Here is a 19,686-nt window from a genome sequence, read left to right on the forward strand (position 1 = left end):
TGACGTCACAAACACGCCCTGCGTTCGGCCAGCCACTCCCCCATTTCCTCAGGCACGCCTGCGTTTGTATCTGACATGCCTGCGTTTTTTAGCACACTCCCTGAAAACGGTCAGTTACCTCCCAGAAACGCCCACTTCCTGTCAATCACTCAGCGATTAGCAGTGCGACTGAAAAGCGTCGCTAGACCTTGTGTGAAACTGCATCAGCTTTTGTGAAAGTACGTTGCGCGTGCGCAGTGCGCACCATACGCTTGCGCAGAAGTGCCGATTCTTTGCCTGATCGCTGCGCTGTGAACAACGGCAGATAGCGATCAACTCGGAATGAGGGCCAATGTCTGCAAGCCGCAGGCTAGAAATCGGAGGCTCACTTAACCAATCATAATATTTATAGAGGAGGAAATGGCGACTTTCTGGAAAAAAGCAGTATGCATGAAAACTACTTTATAGTATGGTGCCACCTATAGGGATCGGAAGCCAATGGTTCGTAACATTAATGTTCCTGCACCGATGCAAGTACTTCTTCCATCAAAATGCTGGTATTCGATGGTTACCATCCATCGGATGCGGCTTTTCAAAAACCATTTGATGGCTTATTTTTATTTTCAGCTACAGACACCCGGAGGTGGTGTCCGCAGCTTCGCTAATGTGCATATGCCCTTAAGTTTTGACTGCTTCTGCATATACGCACTGTATAACCATCGTTGGTTATATCATTGAATGGTTTCGACCGTTCGCTAGTATTAATTATTATTATTTATTAGTAGCGTGATTTGATATCGGGAGCCCAACAACCATTCAATCCCAGCAGGGTCTCTGACGGGCCCAGGTACTGAGGGTATGGCAAAATCCAGGAAGGTGTGACCATGCTCCCTGGAGAAAAATGTAATAAAGCACCCAGAACATGGGCCGGAATTCTCCAGTCTCTCAGTGCCTAATGTGTCGCTCTGCTGCGCTGCTATACAGGCGTAGCCAGCAGTAGTGGGCAGAGCAATGGGAGAAAATGGAGATTGTAGACCTGGGCCACGCTGGGCCCACTATCCAACCTGGGCCAAGGTAAATAGTACACGCCCCCATTTCCCCCCTCTCAACGATACTAGATGCCAGGCTTCTGATATCCATGTCTAGCCCCCAGTGACTTATGCCTATAATGGTGTATAAGTTCCAGGTCACACTTAAGGGACCATGGGGGTCATTCCGAGTTGTTCGCTAGCAGATTTCGTTTGCTGCAAAAAAACGCGTTCAGGCAAAAAAACGGCACTTCTGCGCATGCGTATGCGGCGCAACGCGCATGTGCGTCGTTCTATTACAACGAACGATGTAGTTTCACACAAGGTCTAGCGAAGCTTTTCAGTCGCACTGCTGACCGCAGAGTGATTGACAGGAAGAGGGCGTTTCTGGGTGTCAACTGACCGTTTTCAGGGAGTGTTCGAAAAACCGCAGGCGTGCCAGGAAAAATGCAGGCGTGGCTGGGCGAACGCAGGACGTGTTTGTGACGTCAAAACAGGAACTGAACAGTCTGAAGTCATCGCAAGCGCTGAGTAGGTCTGAAGCTACTCTGACACTGCACAATTTTTTTGTAGCTACTCTGCGATCCTTTCGTTCGCACTTCTGCTAAGCTACGATACACTCCCAGTGGGAGGCGTCTTAGCGTTTGCACGGCTGCTAAAAACAGCTAGCGAGCGATCAACTCGGAATGAGGGCCCATATACAGCACAACGCAGTAATTTTCATTACACCAGATCAGAGCTGGAGGTTTTTGTGTCTTGTCCTATATTTTTAATTGGTCCATTTTAGATCTCAATGCTGTACTTAAGTAGAAAAAAAAACCATTTCTTGATGCACAAGTACACCCCAGCCTTCCTCTTCCACCTGTGCCCTTACCTTTAACCCTGCGCTGCCCCCATCCCCTCCTGCAACACCCCCCACCCCTTGCACTATGCAACTGCTTTGGTGTTCATTTAAACTTGAATATAATAGGCCCTACACACTGGGCGATTTTTTGAAAGATATGAACGATCTCGTTCATAAATGAACGAGAACTCGTTCATATCTTTCAGTGTGGAGACTCCAGCGATGAACGATGCGCGTCCCCGCGCTCGTTCATCGCTGGTCTCCCGTCGGCTGTGCATGCAGGCCAATATGGACGATCTCGTCCATATTTGCCTGCACTTCAATGCAGCCGCGTGACGGGGGGAGTGAAGAAACTTCACTCCCCCCGTCACTGCCCCCCCGCCGCCGGGTCGCTCGTCGGCCGTATCCGCCGTCGGGCAGCTCGGCGGCGGGTCGGCCAGTGAGTAGGGCCCCTAAGACTATTTTACGACACACCTCACAGGTGGAGCAGGATGCATCCTCTTCAGCATCACCTGCATAGGTGTTGCTTTCAGAATCTACCTGAAAATAGACAACCATGCAGCACAAGAGACAAGTGTGCCCCACTTATAATCAGATCACTGCTCCCAGGGCACGGTTATACACCCTTAATATACAATGGAAAGAAAAACTGCAAACTATTGTCACAGAATGAGTTTCCAATCTCCTTTACAGGGACACAGCTTGGGGACTGGGATCCCCAGGTGTCTGTGAAGGGGGAGGGGTGGATTAATACCATAAGTGTCAGGTTTATTGAAGGAGTAGCTGGTGGAAGAGAGAGGTCATTTAATACAGGCAATTACAGCAGCACTCCCTAGTGCCTGCCCTACACAAACTGTCGCTCCAGCTGGCCTTGTACATTCTGAGTAATAAAGATTATTCCCTCCTATTTTATTTCCTTGTGTACAGAGTGTTACAGGAAACACACTGCAGAAGACACTGGTCACACACACTGATTCCTGGGAGAGAATTCTGAAGAGATCTTATAATTCCAAACAGAAACCCTCATTCTGTCTCTGCCATTGGACTGTGCTCTGTGCAAATGTTATCCTGTCATTGGCTGCTAGAAGACATACTCTCTCTCTCTTTCTTTCTCTAGCTCTCTCACCCCCGTCGTCCTCCTCCTCCTCCCACCTCTCTCTCCTTCTCTCCTCCCTGCATGTATGGCCTTTGTAGCTACACAGCAATGTTCTCACATCCTAGCTGGTGACTTGGATTCCTGCTCTGTTACTGTCCATCACTAGCTTATAGCAGGAGGAGACAACCAAGAGGATAGGACCTCTCACTCCTCCTACCACTTCCAGGGCTGAAAGCCTATTCTGCACAGGACTGACCCCTAATAATATCACCCTTGTCATTCCATAGAGAGGACACTGGCTGTTTATAAGCTGCCCCCCTTCCTCACAACCACCAGCTCCTCACTCATTAAGGTGAGACAAGGACAGCAGCCTGAGACCACTAATGTCCCTTCTTCCAAATCTACTTTGCAGAATCAATGAAGAAAGCAACACAATGGATTTCAGAGGCAGGATGGAGAATATGCTGAGGAATCCCTGATCAATTTTTTTGAAATCCCTATTTAAATATTAATTATCAAAGGCAGTGGCCCAAAGAAATGCAATGGCTATTTTAAGATTCCACTATATCTGGTGCACGTTGTGAAATGCAGTCATCTGTCTCTTTAAATTTCTGCTTCCCACAAGATTCCATTTTTTTTTTTTTTGCACCTATTCTGTTGATGTTGCATATTCTTTTTTTTTTTACTCTGTTCATTCTGGTTTGTTGAATATGCTTCTTAATAGGGTTACCGGTGCCTCTGACACCTGCTCTCCAAGCATTTCCAGCTCCAGTCGGATACTCCTTGGATAGTCCAGTTGGATAGACCTTGGATGCACCTTCTTGAGGAAGTCCAGCGTGTAGACCTCAGATGCTCCTAGGAATTAAGTGACCTCCCAACAGAACATGGGATGATTTGCTAATGGGACAGTGATCTGGTCCATCCACGGCAGGACTGTGACCTTCCTGCATGGTAACTGTCTGGTCAGAGGCAGGGGTGGGGGGCAGCTGAACTTAAGGAGCCCCCTGACCACCTCAGCTTTCCATATACCAGAAGAAAGGATTTTCGTGAACAGAGAGAGGAACATGGATTGGTTATGATGATGATGTTTGATACTCAGGTATGTGAAAATCAGTTCTTCAATCTGACTTTTAAGATTTTGTATTTATTTTTTATATTTTTGGGAATTAAAATACAGTTTATTTACAAGTGGTCACAATTGCAGAATACAGTACATTGAGTTAATGCAACAGAACACTTGCCAAAGGATAGATAATTATAGTCGAAATTGGCCCTCATGGGGGAGGCGACACTACACATACTCATATTTGGCGATATGCATCCAACTGAAAAACAATGCACGTGTTACAATGATGTATTTAACAGATTGATTATATTTCTAGAAACGGTGCACAGTGATCTCCTCACATGTGGATGCTGTCATTAGACATATTAGGATGTACATTATTCCATATTAGAGGTGAGCAAAACTTTGCATGAATAAAGTTTTGTTATGGATGTGGCCCTTCCGCAAAGGTGTGAAAGTTTTGCCTATACAACTAGGGTGGCCAACCCCGGGATCAGGATTGGCGGGTTTCCAGGATATAGGCCCAAAATCGTCCTGGATTCAATCCCGGGACTGGAAGTTCCAAACCTGGGGATTTCAGGATCAGACAGTCCTTTGTTTTTTTAATGCCAGGCAGCGTTGCGTGTCCTCAGGAGGCTCAAACGCTGCCCGGCTCCCCCTGCTCAGCGTGACATGGAAGTGACCCGCCCTCCCGCCTGTGTAGTATGGTGAGTTATGTGGGCGAGGGGGGGGGGGGGGGTTTGGCGGCCACACAGGAAACAAGCCAATCCCAGGTATCCTGGGGATGCCGGGATTGACCATTTTTAAATCCCGATACCTGGGATTGAAAAAATGCCCGGGGATTGGTCACCCTATAGACAACCTCCAGGTTCGGCTTTTGGGGGTAATTCCAAGTTGATCGCAGCAGGATTTTTGATAGCAATTGGGCAAAACCATGTGCACTGCAGGGGAGGCAGATATAACATGTGCAGAGAGAGTTAGATTTGGGTGGGGTGTGTTCAATCTGCAATCTAATTTGCAGTGTAAAAATAAAGCAGCCAGTATTTACCCTGCACAGAAACAATATAACCCACCCAAATCTAACTCTTTCTGCACATGTTATATTTGCCTCCCCTGCAGTGCACATGGTTTTGCCCAACTGCCAAAAAATTTCCTGCTGCGATCAACTTGGAATTACCCCCTTTGCCCGGCCATTCTGTGGAATAGGATCCAGCACCGCATCTGTAAATTTGCATTTGGCGAATGTAGTATAGTCTATGAAATGTGCTTAATACGGTATTTTGTGGGACAGTTTAAAAAAATTCACTTATAACTATTTCATATATAATTTTATAGAAAATCTAACAGAATTGATGCTAGCATATGCATAAACTCTTGTACATAATCATCTATAGAAATGATGAGGTCTAATGTCACTGTTAATTCTGATGTTATTATTAAAGCATTCATTATGAAAACGAAACTAACTAAAACATAACCCATGCCTCGTGCCTCAAAAAAGCCATGTCATCCAGTGAATTTTAGCCAGGGACAATTTTTAGCCCCAGTCCGTCCCTCTTTCATGCGCACAGAAAAAGGGGGAGTGGGCACAAGTCACAGGCATGAATTGAGTCACAGGGGCATAGCCTTACGTTACATCTAAGCTTGCAGAGCGCCGGAAGGCGGAGCTGCTTGATCAGGTCTTCAGATCATTCTTAAATAACAAAAGAATGACTACCAAGCGCTGTCTCTTTGGTACGCAGTGACCCTTTCTAATGGGATATTTTGTTATTATGTGGAAGTAAAGTGTTACATTTTATACTATGAGGAGCGTTGTACTATGAAGTGGATAAACGCTTGAAGTGTGTTACCACTGAGGCAAATCCTGTGTTTGTTGAGTGAAGTACTGTAGTTCTTCGGCAGGGTGAAAAACAAGAAACCTTTCAGGGAACGTCTTTCTCCTAAGAAATGGTATAAAACTGCTTGATAGCGCTCTTGGTGGCCATCCATTTATTTGTGTATTGGTTGGAGGGTTGGTGACCTCTGGGTTGACCCTTACTGCTGAATCAATACATATTTCTTGTGTCCCAGATGAGATGTTCTGATTATTTCTAATAAATATTTAAAATGCCAGCGTTAATATATGCTGCGGACGCAAGGCGCATCTTATTACCATATTCGATAAAAGTGCGCTGTACGTCGCAAACACTACATCCCTTAAGAGAAAACAAGCACTCGCACACATAGGCTGAGGTCCAATGCTCAGAGATGTATATATTTGATATTAAAAGGGTATGCATACAATATAACACATGTACAGTATATATATGGTTACAGAGTTACAATTACACAAGAAGCAGTCATAGTTACATAAGGATCAATCACAGCCAAATATACATACTCTTAGTGTCTCTGGTCCTAGGCAGTCAGTCATAAGGTAGGAGATTTCTGATAATGGTGTGTGTGTGTGTGTGTGTGTGTGTGTGTGTGTGTGTGTGAGTGAGTGTGTGCGTGCGTGCGTGAGTGTGTGTGTGTGTGTATCAGAGAGAGAGCCGCCTGAAATCTGAGTCCCTTTATACAGCAAAATAATGGGTGTATACAACAGTGGGTTTCATCTTCTTCCATTGGTCCAGGGGCCAGACCTCTCAAAATCTCGGCGGTTCATAGGTCAGTGTGAGGGCTTTTGTCCTAGGTTATAAACACATGTGTCTGCTGTGAGGCCAGTTTTAGGTCTCAGAAAGTCCTTTGTATTCATACATTTGGTCATAACAAATCGTTGCAATGTGCTACAATCTAACCACAGCTATCAAATTAACACACTCATACCCCTGATCATTTTGACACCAAGGATGACATGTTTACCTTGTTCCGTTCCAATAATACATATATATCTGATGTTAAACTCTATTATATAAATACATTATAATGTCTGGTGCTTGATATGTTTAATTTATGTGTGGTATGAAATATGTGTTGAATATATCTTTGTGGTTTGTCTGTGTGAATGCGTATGCTACCATATGACGCTGTGCACGCTGCGTGTATGCTCACGCACAGCGACCCATCTGTTTGGAGTTTGTATTTGGTGTGTATGTAATATTTTTGACTTCGACACAGATACACAGATCATACTTGCCTTCCCTCCCGAAAGTTCCGGGAGACTTCCAATTTTTCGGATAGTCCCCCGTATCCCCACAAGAGTAGGCAGATTTCCCAAATCCTACCCGCTTCCTAATGTAGCCGAGCAGAACGGGGAGGTAATGCAGGGAAAATCTGGGGACGAGTGGAGGGGGTGGGGCTACCTGACGGCAAGTATGCTCCAGATGTCTGGACCGGTCCACCAAGCCATCTGCTCTTCTGGCATTTGCCAGTCTGACTGTGCTTCTAACATTCCTGTAACATGCAAGTGCTGTTAGTGCATGTAAATTATATTTGCATAGACATTGAGTTCTGATGTCATCACTTTGAATCAGTGAGCTCTGATGTCATCACATATAATCAGTTGATCACTTTATTAATTATTAGGAAAATTTGTGTAAACCCTACTCTAAATTATTATAAATCTTAAGTCACATTGTGGTTTTATATCATCACATTACTGCTTGTTGACTTCTAATACATTTGACTATAGTGTGAGGTGCTATATAACATTTCCGGATTTAGAGGTGTGCCAATCAAACCGCCAGAGTACGTTAGTCTTTCACCTTTGATGAAGCTGGGATATGTCTGCGATGGAAAAAGAGGCCTTGTAGTTTCATTATATATTGTGTTTTTGAGACACTGGTTGTCCGAAGCTGTTGGCCTGGATTTAATGATGGCCCGTTGAGTGCACGTCTCTCACTATACTTGTCTATGCCAGGTTGTAGCTTCATTGGCAGAATATAAATGAAATCTCTACAGCGTGTGATTTTGTCTGAGCCGTTCCAAAACCCTTGCTGTGCAGACACAAATAATTAGTAGTTTATGAACGGAAGGATTAGCAGGTTTGGTTGTACCGTTATTAAAATAGTTGGGAGGGAAATGTCCACTTATGGCAACCTGATACGCTTCAGGGGCCGCGTTGGGGAGCCCCCTAACTGCAAATGGGCCGCATGTTATCCTTCATCTATTCATAGATGCCGTTGCAGCTACAATCCCGTAAGGGGGTCTGAATGACCATCTTAATGCAGAAACAGACATCTACTTGTAACAACATGGCAACAAGTGCTACCAGCTATAGCAATCAAATCTGACAATAAAGCAAGAAGGAACTAGGGAGACCGCTGATGAATGCTGGGAGGGACACTTGTCACCTTAGGGCACAATTGCATACTTTTTAGAGCAGCCAGGTCGCACAGGAGGGAAGCGTGGAGGAGGCGGTATGGGGGCATGGAGACGCGATCGTATCATCGTAGCCCCACCCCCCGCTTTACAGTACCCACATTACCAGCATTACAAAGCGGGGGTGGGGCTACAGTGATGCGATTTAGTGCGAATCGCGCCATCTCCCCACCCACCTCTACTGTGTGACGGGATGCTGCCGGGGTGGAGCAGGGGTAAGCAGGATGCGGGAGACTTGCCCACTCGAGGGGGCTGAAAGTGCCACACGATTTTCGGGAGCCTCCCGGCCTTTCTTTGAGAGTAGGCAAGTATGTTGCCCATCACTGGCTTATGAAGTCAGACAAGCTGCATTAAAGCACTTCATTCATGACTATCTCTGTCCATGGCAAACTTCCACCCGGTTCTTCCATATAAGGGGGCATTCAGTTTTTACGAGTGTGGTATGGTATGCCGGCGGGCGGGCTCCTGGCGACCAGCATACTGGCGCCGGAAGCCCGACCGCCGGCATACCGACAGCGTGGCGAGCGCAAAAGAGCCCCTTGCAGACTCGCAGAACCACACTATTTATTCTCCCTCCAGGGGGGTCGTGAACCCCCACGAGGGAGAAAAACTGTCGGTATGCCGGCTGTCGGGATTCCAGCGCCGGTATACTGTGCGCCTGGATCCCGACAGTCGGCAACCTGAAGACCACCCAGTTTTTACTGCTACAAAGTCTTTCCCTGACATACAGCCATGTGTACAAATGTGCAAAGACTGAGGGCCTAATACAGACCTGATCGCAGCTGCAAATTTGTTAGCTAACGGGCAAAACCATGTGCACTGCAGGGGGGGGCAGATATAACATGTGCAGAGAGAGTTAGATTTGGGTGGGGTGTGTTCAAACTGAAATCTAAATGGCAGTGTAAAAATAAAGCAGCCAGTATTTACCCTGCACAGAAACAAAATAACACACCCAAATCTAACTCTCTCTGCACATGTTATATCTGCCACACCTGCAGTGCACATTGGGGGTCATTCCGACCCGTTCGCACGCATCGGTTTGTCGCTGCGGTGCGAACGGGTCTGGAATGCGCATGTGCGGCAGGCGCACTGCGCACGTGCGTTGTTGCCTGGAGACAGGGGTCACCGGGTTACGTTGCGTCCTACGAAAAAAGCGGTCGCAGAGCTGACCGCAAGAAGATTGACAGAAAGAAGGCGTACCTGGGCGGATCCGGACCGTTGGCTGCCGTTTTCGGGGAGTGGTAAAGAAAACGCAGGCGTGTCAAGGAGAACGGAGGGTGGATGTCTGATGTCAAAGCCGGCTCTAGCTTCGCAGAGATCATCGTACAGGGTAAGTATGTCCAGGGCTAGTCATGTTTTGCTTGAAAATTTTTTAGCTTAGCAGGGCTGCACAAGCGATCGCAGCCTTGCTAAGCTAAAATACACTCCCCTGTAGGCGAGTACTAGTTGATCGCAACAGCAGCAAAAAGTTGCTGCCTGCGATCAACTCGGAATGACCACCTTGGTTTTGCCCATCTGCTAACAAATTTGCTGCTGCGATCAGGTCTGAATTAGGCCCTGAGACTCCCACTTTCAGTGTCCGTAGATGATGAAATACTGATTGGTACGTTGATAAGCCACCTAACCATCACCACCCAGGAACACCTACTACATACAGTTATGGCACTGCATGTCTCCCGTGAGCTTCATTCATAACTCGGACTGTGAGCGCGCTATCTGGTAACGTGCAGAAGAAAAAAACTGCTCCACTTTGTCATTGGCAGTGATTTATTACTCAGAATCAGGCGCTTAAGGGTACTGTGCTAAGCCTGTGCGAGGAATAAAGTGAAAGGGGGGTATACACGGAGAGATCTGCGCTTAAATTCTAAGCAATCTGTGTGTAGGGTGCCGGCTATTTTCGGCTCTAAATTTGGCATGCATGCATGTCAAATCTAGTGACATTACTCATTTCACCGCTGGGTGAAATGAGCGAAACCCCCACCATCCCTCCTCCTCGCTCAGCACACATCGCACTGAGGGGCAGATGTATTAACCTGGAGAAGGCATAAGGAAGTGATAAACCAGTGATATGTGCAAGGTGATAAACGAACCAGCCAATCGGCTCCAATATGTAAATTAACAGTTAGGAGCTGATTGGCTGGTGCATTTATCACCTTGCACATATCACTGATTTATCACTTCCTTATGCCTTAATACATCTGCCACGTGTTTGAAAAAATGACAGTTAGGAGCTGATTGGCTGGTGCATTTATCACCTTGCAAATTTCACTGATTTATCACTTCCTTATGCCTTTTCCAGGTTAATACATCAGCCCCTGAGTGCTAAGCGGGGAGCAGGCTTGCCAGAGGCTCCCGATTTTTAAAGCAGCCTCCCGCTGTCCCGCAAACCTTCCCAGCCCTCCTGGATTCTAGCATTACCTCCATGAAAATGCTGGGGGCGGGGCCTGCACAGGAGACGTGGTAGCCGTTCTGCTGTGCGGTAGAGCCGGGTAGTCTGAGCGGAGGCAGTGTCGGGGGAATACCCAGCGGTGCAGTCCGTACAGTGAAGCACAATGAGCCTACAGGCAGGGCTCTGATTCACTGTGGCTGGCCCCGCCCACCACACTCTGAGTGCACAGCATGTAACGACCCAGCCCCAGCCTCCCTCTTCCTGATCCTAGATGGATGTGGCTGCCCTGACCTGCCTTCCCACACTGTCCCTGGGCAACAAAGCTACAGTAAGTGGGGGGGGGGGTGTACTGGGGTTAATACAGGGGAGGGGGGCTTTGTATTAAGTACTTTAATGTGGTGATGTGTGTCAAATGGGGGGGTATAATCAATATGTGTGTGTGTGTGTATAATATGGTGCAGTGTGTACTAGGTATAATATGAGGGGAAGAGTGGTAGTGTATAATACAATATATATTGTTGTGTATACTGGATATATTATGGGGGAGAGGGGCTTGTGTTATGTAATATGGTGCTGGGTGCACTGGGTATAATATAAGAGGGGGTTGTGTATAATACAATATATATGGTTCTATGTGTACTGCGTCTGTTATGGGGGAGGGGGGCTGTAAGTGGTAGTGTGCACTGGGTAGAATGTACTCCACAAGGCTAATGCTGCATACCGCCGTCCGCTGCCCGGGACCATACACCGTGCCGCCAGCTGTGGATAACGCGTTGGGGCGTGGCCTGCCAGACGCTCTATTCTCCATTTGAATTGTTCATTCCGAAAGGTCCCGTAGCGCGGTGTCCTGACAGGTCACGGCTGTTATCCACAGCCGGCGGCGCTGTGTATGGTCCCGGGTAGCGGACGGCGGTATGCAGCATTAGCCTTGTGGAGTACATTCTACCGTGTAGTAACCAGCCCACAGTGTGGGTGATCAGGGTACGAGTCTAACCATCATTGTCTGACTTGTCCTGTGATATTGTTTTACGTAATAAAAATTGCTCTGCACTACTAGCGCAATTTCTCTTCATCCTTGTTTTTAGAAATATAAATAATATATATATATATATATATGTATATATATCTAATATAAATTTACAGAGTCCTGCACCAGTGTACAGTACAGTGTCCGTCTTTTCTCACAAATGTTTTTTTTCTTCCACTTGTAGTACTATAGTTTTCACCTACCATTGCAAGACACACCCCTGAGCAGAGGTGAAAGTATGGCGGTACAGGCCATTAAGAGATTGGCAGCCGGTACGCCGTACCGCCCGTCCCACAGCTGCTGTGAACGCTTTTGTATTAAAGTACCTGTGAAGACCAGGAGTATTAGAGCATAAACTCAGAATGTACTCCAGGACTTCTGGGTCAGGTCACGCAGACAGGAGACAGATAAAGATATAACAATATATTTATTAGGTGTTTACTTAGTACAAGCTCTCTAAATTAACTATAAGATAAACACAGTTGAAGTTAACCCCAGAACAACAGGTCCCAATAAACAGCAGTTTACCGTCAGACTTCCCAGCACTTTCCCACATGCTCTTGTCCGGATGTAGTATAATTGTGGAGGATCACAGGAGTTTCAAGCAGTGTTCATACAGCAGAGCCAACAAGTCTGCAAATCCAGAGAAAAGTGGGTAATCCAGTAGCCACAATGCTCCCAGGCCAAATCCTCAGCACACTAGCAGGAGCTGAGACTCCAGGACTAGTAGCTTTTAGAAGCCAAACTCACACACACCTGGTGATCTCTTGCCTTCCCTTTTTAAACAACATTCTAATTTCCACCACCAAAAGTCCCTCCTGATTGGAAGAGTTCCATGAAGGTCTGTAAAAGAGATGAGTCATGAGGAGATCCCCCCTGCTGTTCACATGCCCCAGTGTCTGACTCAGTCCTAGGGGAGAACAATGGGATCTTGACACAATTAATCCCTTGGTGATAAGGGAAGATAGCCAGTCACTCCCTGTTTTATCCTTTTATAGTCATACAGTATGTGACCTCAGAGGGCTCCAACTGCTCCCAGCTTCCTGCTATAGGTGTCTAGTGACTGGTCCAGCATAACACATCACACCTGGCCCTGTTTAAGAACAATAGCTACTACAACATAGTCAGAATGGACCTTGGACAGTATATTCTGTCACATACCTCGCTCTTCTTAAATCAAGGGAGCAGGGTTGGATCCTTTTCCTGGACCAGCCATGTGACCTTTACCAGGTGCGATGCTGTTTCCTTCTTCTCTCCTAGATAATCCATCAGCGTTGGTATGCTCACGGCCCTTTTTGTGAGAGATGGAGAAGTTAAAACTTTGCAAGGCAAGACTCCATCGTAGTAATCGCCCATTGTCCCCAGCTGTCTTTTGTAACCAATGAAGTGGATTGTGGTCAGTCACCACTGTAAATTCTCGTCCATAAAGGTACGGTTGTAACTTTTTCAAGGCCCACACAATGGCCAGGCATTCTTTCTCAATGGTGGCATAAGCCACTTCCCGATCCACCAGTTTACGGGACAAATATACCACAGGGTGGTCACGGCCATCCTCCCCCACTTGGCATAACACTGCTCCCAAACCACAACCAGAGGCGTCAGTTTGAACAATGAACTTCTTGGAGAAGTCGGGGGCAGCTAGTACTGGGGCACTGGAGAGGGCTTCTTTCAGGGCCACAAATGCACTCTCACACTCAGGGGACCATGCAACCTGTCTAGCATATTTCTTTTTGGTCAGGTCAGTCAAAGGTTTGGCCAATGTGCTGTATTGGGGAACAAACCTCCTATAGTAGCCAGCTAGTCCTAAAAATGCTCTTACTTGTTTCTGATTGGAAGGTCTTGGCCAGTTTAGAATGGCTTCCACTTTAGCTGGCTCTGGTCTAATCTTACCCCCTCCCACTCGGTGACCCAGATATTGCACTTCAGCCATTCCTATTTGGCATTTATCAGGACGGATGGTTAACCCACCCTGCTGAATACGCCTGAGGACCTCGGCCACATGTGATAGATGGTCTTCCCAGCAAGAACTAAATATAGCTATGTCATCTAGGTATGCTTGTGCAAAATCCTGACACCCTTCCAGCATTACATCTATAGCTCTTTGGAAAGTGGCCGGGGCATTCTTCATGCCAAAGGGCATCGCCAAAAAATGATAAAGCCCAAATGGAGTGGTAAACGCAGATTTTTCTTGGGCCTCAGGACTTAAGGGGACCTGCCAGTATCCTTTACTAAGATCTAGAGTGGTTACATAGGTTGCTCCCCCTAATCTCTCCAACAACTCTTCCACCCGGGGCATGGGATATGCATCTGTGACAGTCACCTCATTCAAACGTCGGTAATCCACACAGAATCTGGTGGTCCCATCCTTCTTGGGAACTAACACTACCCCGGCTGCCCATGGACTATTGGACTTCACAATAACCCCTAATGCCAGCATCTCATCAATCTCCCTTTTTAGGCTGCCTGCTACCTCAGGCGTGACTCGGTATGGTTTTTGCCGGATGGGCTTGACCTCCCCTGTATCTACCACATGCTGAGTGAGGGTTGTGGTCCCTGGAATACATGTAAATTGCAAAACCTGGGCCATTAACACCTCCCTCATGTCCTGACGCTGGGCAACACTAAGTTTTTCCCCATATTGGACTGCCTCCAATCCTATGCCCTTCTTGCATTCCTCTAACAAATCAGGTAAGGGGTCTAACTCAGGGGCCTCCATGGGGGGACAACATACTACCATTGCTGCTACATTTCTTTCCACATAAGCTTTGAGACGATTAATGTGGAAATTTCTGACTTGTCGGCCAGCCTTATCCAGGGCCACAATGTAATTCACTGGGCCTGACTGTTTTACCACAGTATAAGGGCCATCCCAGGTAGCCTGTAATTTATTCTTACGTACAGGAATAAGCACCATTACTTTCTGTCCCTCGTGTAATTCCCTGAGTCTGGCATTCTGATTATACCATTCAGATTGGCGGGCCTGTGCCCCTTGGAGATTTGTTTGTGTTAAGGCCATTAACCTCGCCATCCTTTCCCGCATCTGTGCCACATACTGCAGGATGGGTTGACCATGATCAATAAAGCTTCCTTCCCAGCTTTCACGGACTAGATCTAGTGGTCCTCTGACCCTGCGGCCATACAACAATTGAAAGGGGGAATACCCAGTAGAGTCTTGTGGCACTTCCCTATATGCAAACAGGAGCTGCTGTAGTGCATTTTCCCAGTCCCTCCCCTCTGACTGCACATAAGCCTGCAACAGGTGTTTGAGGGTTCTATTAAATCTCTCACATAATCCATTAGTCTGTGGGTGATAGGGGGTGGTCCTTAATGGACGTATTCCCCATTTTTCCCATAATGTCTGTAACAATTCCCCCTGAAATTGGGCCCCCTGATCCGTTACAATCTCTTGGGGATAGCCCAGTCTACTAAATATGTCACTCAGGGCCTGAGCTACATGCTCTGCATCTATAGAGGAGAGTGCTACAGCCTCGGGATATCGAGTTGCAAAGTCTATGAGGGTCAGAATATATCTTTTTCCTGAATGACTAGGAATCTTAAGAGGCCCGACTATATCTACGGCTACCCGCTGAAAGGGTTCCCCAATTATAGGTAAAGGATGTAGAGGGGCTTTTTGTGGTACACCTCCTAACCTCTGACAGGTATCACAGGAGGCTCGATAATGCTTCACATCGTGGGATACCTTGGGCCAAGAAAAACTTCTCAAAACTCGAGCAAGAGTTTTCCTGACACCAAAGTGTCCAGCTGCTGGTATGTCATGGGCTAAGGTCAACAGCTGCTGTCGATATCTTTGGGGAACCACCAATTGCTTTAAGGCACTGCCATGGTCCAGATCCTCACTATGAGGAGAAATTCTATACAACAGCCCGTTCACCCATCCTACCTTATACCCTTCAGAGTCAGAAAACCCACTATCTGCTGCACTTCGAAGTTTGGCTAAGGTGAGATCAGTTTTCTGTAGCTTTCTGAATTCACTTATATCTACCTCCCCCAAGTCAACTACAGTACTCCTATTTCTAAACATATCCTTCTCAGTGATAGGCATACTCACCACCTGTGGATTGGGTTCAGAAGCAGTAGTGTGTTGGATCTGAGTGAGAGTGGGCCCCAGGGTGGACGAAGATGCAGAGTTTGTCTCTGTTGAGAGGGTCATTCTCCGGGCTTGGTTCCTGGTCACCACTTGAACAAAATGTGTGACCAGTCCCTGTCCTAGGTCATTCCCCAGAATGACTTTTGCTGGCAGGCCGCTAAGAACTCCTACATCCACAGGGCCATGGTCTGCCCCCCAGTCCAGATGCACTCGGGCTACTGGGATATCTCGAACTTGATTCCCTACTGTGGCGATTCTAACCCTTTGGTCCTCAAGGATCATGTCTACCGACACCAGGTCAGGTTCTATGAGGGTAAGGGAGGCTCCTGAATCTCTCAAACCCTGGACCTCCTGGTCATCCACCCAGACAGACTGCAAATGACCTTTCATGTTTCTGGGAGTTTGGCGTCCCTCCTCCACTACCAGGTCCACCACATACACACCATCCATCACCTCTGGTGCATCAGGATGGGGATATTCCCTTTCAAATCCCCCCACTGGTTGGTAGACCACATTAACTGGGGCAGGACGAGCTCCCACATAAGGTCCTCGAGACCGGGTGCAATCCTTCTGCATATGCCCTGGCTGATCACATCTGTAACATCTGCGGGGATAGGACTGTTGCACTAATGAGTGTCGAGGTGCGGCATCCCTCTGGTAAGCGGGGGCAGATAATGGTCTGGTTTTCTGGGTCTCTCTCATTCCCATTCTCTGTGTTCCTGGTTGCTGTACACTGGGTGCCTTCCATCTGACCCGGCTAGCAAGATACTCATCTGCCATTCGGGCTGCTGACTCTGGGTTTGGAGGTTTACGGTCAGCCACCCACTCTCGAACCTCTGGTGCCATTTTATTTAATAATTGTTCCAGTACCACTTCATTCAGGATTTGTTCAGGGGAATACACATGTCGTCCATCCCACCACTGCTGGCACGCTCTCTTCAGTTGTCTGGCAAATTCAGCATGGGAGTCATTCCCCCCACGATTTAGTGTCCGGAATTTTGCCCGATAGGATTCGGGGGTGACTTGGAATTTTGCCAGCAGGGCTTTCTTCACCAGTTGGTAGTTTCCCACATCCTCATTTGCTAGCGATTGATAGGCTTGCTGAGCTTTGCCTGTTAAATTGGGTCCCACATAACAAGCCCACTCCTCCTCATCAATCTGGTGCACGGTCATCAGTTTCTCAAACACCTGCAGATGAGTATCAATGTCTGTCTCTTCTTCCTTAAATCTGGGCACATCTCCATATCTTAGACGTGGCTTTCTGCTTTCTTCTTCTTGCACAGCCTGTCTAGCTGGTCCCTCCGGGTAGATATTTACTCCCAGCACAGTTTGTATTACTCCTGCCCTCTCCCTAGAGGTAGCTCTGTCCCCTAGGGCTTTCATCCACTGCTCCAATGTTTCAGGAGTTGCCTCTGGTCTCTGCATTCTCCCCATTCTTGTCCCCACTGCTGGGATTTGCTGTTCCTCCTCATCACTTAGAGCAATCTCCCCTGGGTGAGCTCTGTCAAACTCCAATAGTAGATTGATTAACACATCCTTTTGTTCAGTTCCATTACAGGGGATCTTCTTTAGCTTGCAGAACTCAAACAACTGCTGTTTCCTAGTCCTCCTGTAATATGTCTCTGCTTCCCTCAAATCTCCTATTGCAGCTTCACTAGCCATTCTTCCTGAGATGTCTCTTGGGTTATCTGATGGGACTGATGTTAATTGGCTACCTTTTACTAAAACCTGTTCCTGTAGAGCTTGGTGTATCTCTATACAGCACCTTATGCTCTTCCCACTGGACGGGACTGCGTGACCCCACTGTCTGCCACCAATTGTGAAGACCAGGAGTATTAGAGCATAAACTCAGAGTGTACTCCAGGACTTCTGGGTCAGGTCACGCAGACAGGAGACAGATAAAGATATAACAATATATTTATTAGGTGTTTACTTAGTACAAGCTCTCTAAATCAACTATAAGATAAACACAGTTGAAGTTAACCCCAGAACAACAGGTCCCAATAAACAGCAGTTTACCGTCAGACTTCCCAGCACTTTCCCACATGCTCTTGTCCGGATGTAGTATAATTGTGGAGGATCACAGGAGTTTCAAGCAGTGTTCATACAGCAGAGCCAACAAGTCTGCAAATCCAGAGAAAAGTGGGTAATCCAGTAGCCACAATGCTCCCAGGCCAAATCCTCAGCACACTAGCAGGAGCTGAGACTCCAGGACTAGTAGCTTTTAGAAGCCAAACTCACACACACCTGGTGATCTCTTGCCTTCCCTTTTTAAACAACATTCTAATTTCCACCACCAAAAGTCCCTCCTGATTGGAAGAGTTCCATGAAGGTCTGTAAAAGAGATGAGTCATGAGGAGATCCCCCCTGCTGTTCGCATGCCCCAGTGTCTGACTCAGTCCTAGGGGAGAACAATGGGATCTTGACACAATTAATCCCTTGGTGATAAGGGAAGATAGCCAGTCACTCCCTGTTTTATCCTTTTATAGTCATACAGTATGTGACCTCAGAGGGCTCCAACTGCTCCCAGCTTCCTGCTATAGGTGTCTAGTGACTGGTCCAGCATAACACATCACACCTGGCCCTGTTTAAGAACAATAGCTACTACAACATAGTCAGAATGGACCTTGGACAGTATATTCTGTCACAGTACCCATGTCATAACAGGACGCTGGTTGGCTGAGAATGGCTGTCTCTCAGCCAACCAGCGGCCTTTTACCATGGTAACGGCCGCTAACGAGGCGGGGAAGCAGCGCTGTTCCTAGCTTTGTCTGTCCTACATGCTTCCCCTGCTGCATGTGCTATGGTTCCCGGCTCTCCGTGGTGATAGCACGGCTCGGTCTACTAGCTCCCCTGGTGTGATCCTTCCGGCTCCGGAGCTCTGGGGATTTGTCTGCGGGGATGGTGCTGCTGCTGCTTCCCACGGTGCACGCCCAGTGTTGAAGGTGAGTGCCTGCACCTGGTCCCACGCTCCCCTTTGTGGCCCCACTCTCCCCTTGTGGACTCACTCTCCCCACTGTGTCCCCCACTCTTCCCCCTGTGGCCTTCCTCCCCACTGTGTCCCCTACTCTCCCCCCTGTGGCTTCACTTTCCCTACTGTGTCCCCTACTCTCCCCTCTGTGGCCTCACTCTTCCACCTGTGTCCCCTACTCTCCTCGCTGTTTCCCCCACACTCCCCCTTGTGGCCTCACTCTTCCCCCCTGTGTCCCCCACTCTGCTCCCTGTGTCCCCCACTCCCCCCTGTGACCCCACACTCCCCACTGTGTCCCCTACTCTTCCCCCTGTGGCCCCACTCTCCCTACTATGTCACTTACTCTACCGTCTGTGGCCCCACTCTGCTCCCTGTGTCCACTACTCTTCCCCCTGTGTCCCCTACTCTACCCCCTGTGTCCCCTACTCTCCCCACTGTGGCCTCACTCTCCCCCCTCACACACCCCAGTTTTCCGTGGTCACGCCCCTTGCGCGCACACTATACCACCAAGAGTTGTTTTCTGCTTGCACCACTGCCTGAGTGGCAATAAATACGCCCATAGGTGGCGCTAGACACGCTCTTTGGGCGGAGCGTGGCACACCCTCAACAGCGCACTGCGCAATGCATTCTGGTACCACCTGAAATCTCCCTGAAACAAGTTTTCAAAAGTAGGCAAGTATGGCGGGGAGAGAGATGTGTGCTGAGCGGTCCGTGATAGATTGCTCAGCACACATCTCCCCTGTGTGTACGGGGCTGAAGAGAGATAAAGTACCAGCCAATCCGCATCTCATTGCCATGGTACTGGCTGTGTTTGAAAAATGTCAGGAGTTGATTGGTAGCTTATCTCTCTCCACTTTATCTCTCTCCCCAATGCTTAGT

At 47.8% G+C, this 19,686-nt stretch overlaps 1 protein-coding gene across 1 annotated transcript in view; it reads left to right on the plus strand.

Moving 5' to 3' along the window:
- Window positions 1-3,065: 3,065 nt before the first annotated feature.
- Window positions 3,066-19,686, plus strand: part of RALGDS (ral guanine nucleotide dissociation stimulator) — a 270,581-nt gene continuing 253,960 nt past the window's right edge. Inside the window, exon 1 of the mRNA XM_063936742.1 lies at window positions 3,066-4,046. Within this exon, the coding sequence (XP_063792812.1) occupies window positions 4,023-4,046 (24 nt within the window). The 5' untranslated portion in view covers window positions 3,066-4,022. The remainder of the gene's footprint in view (window positions 4,047-19,686) is intronic.

Source organism: Pseudophryne corroboree, chromosome 8 (assembly GCF_028390025.1).
Source record: "Pseudophryne corroboree isolate aPseCor3 chromosome 8, aPseCor3.hap2, whole genome shotgun sequence".
Lineage (NCBI taxonomy): Eukaryota > Metazoa > Chordata > Amphibia > Anura > Myobatrachidae > Pseudophryne > Pseudophryne corroboree.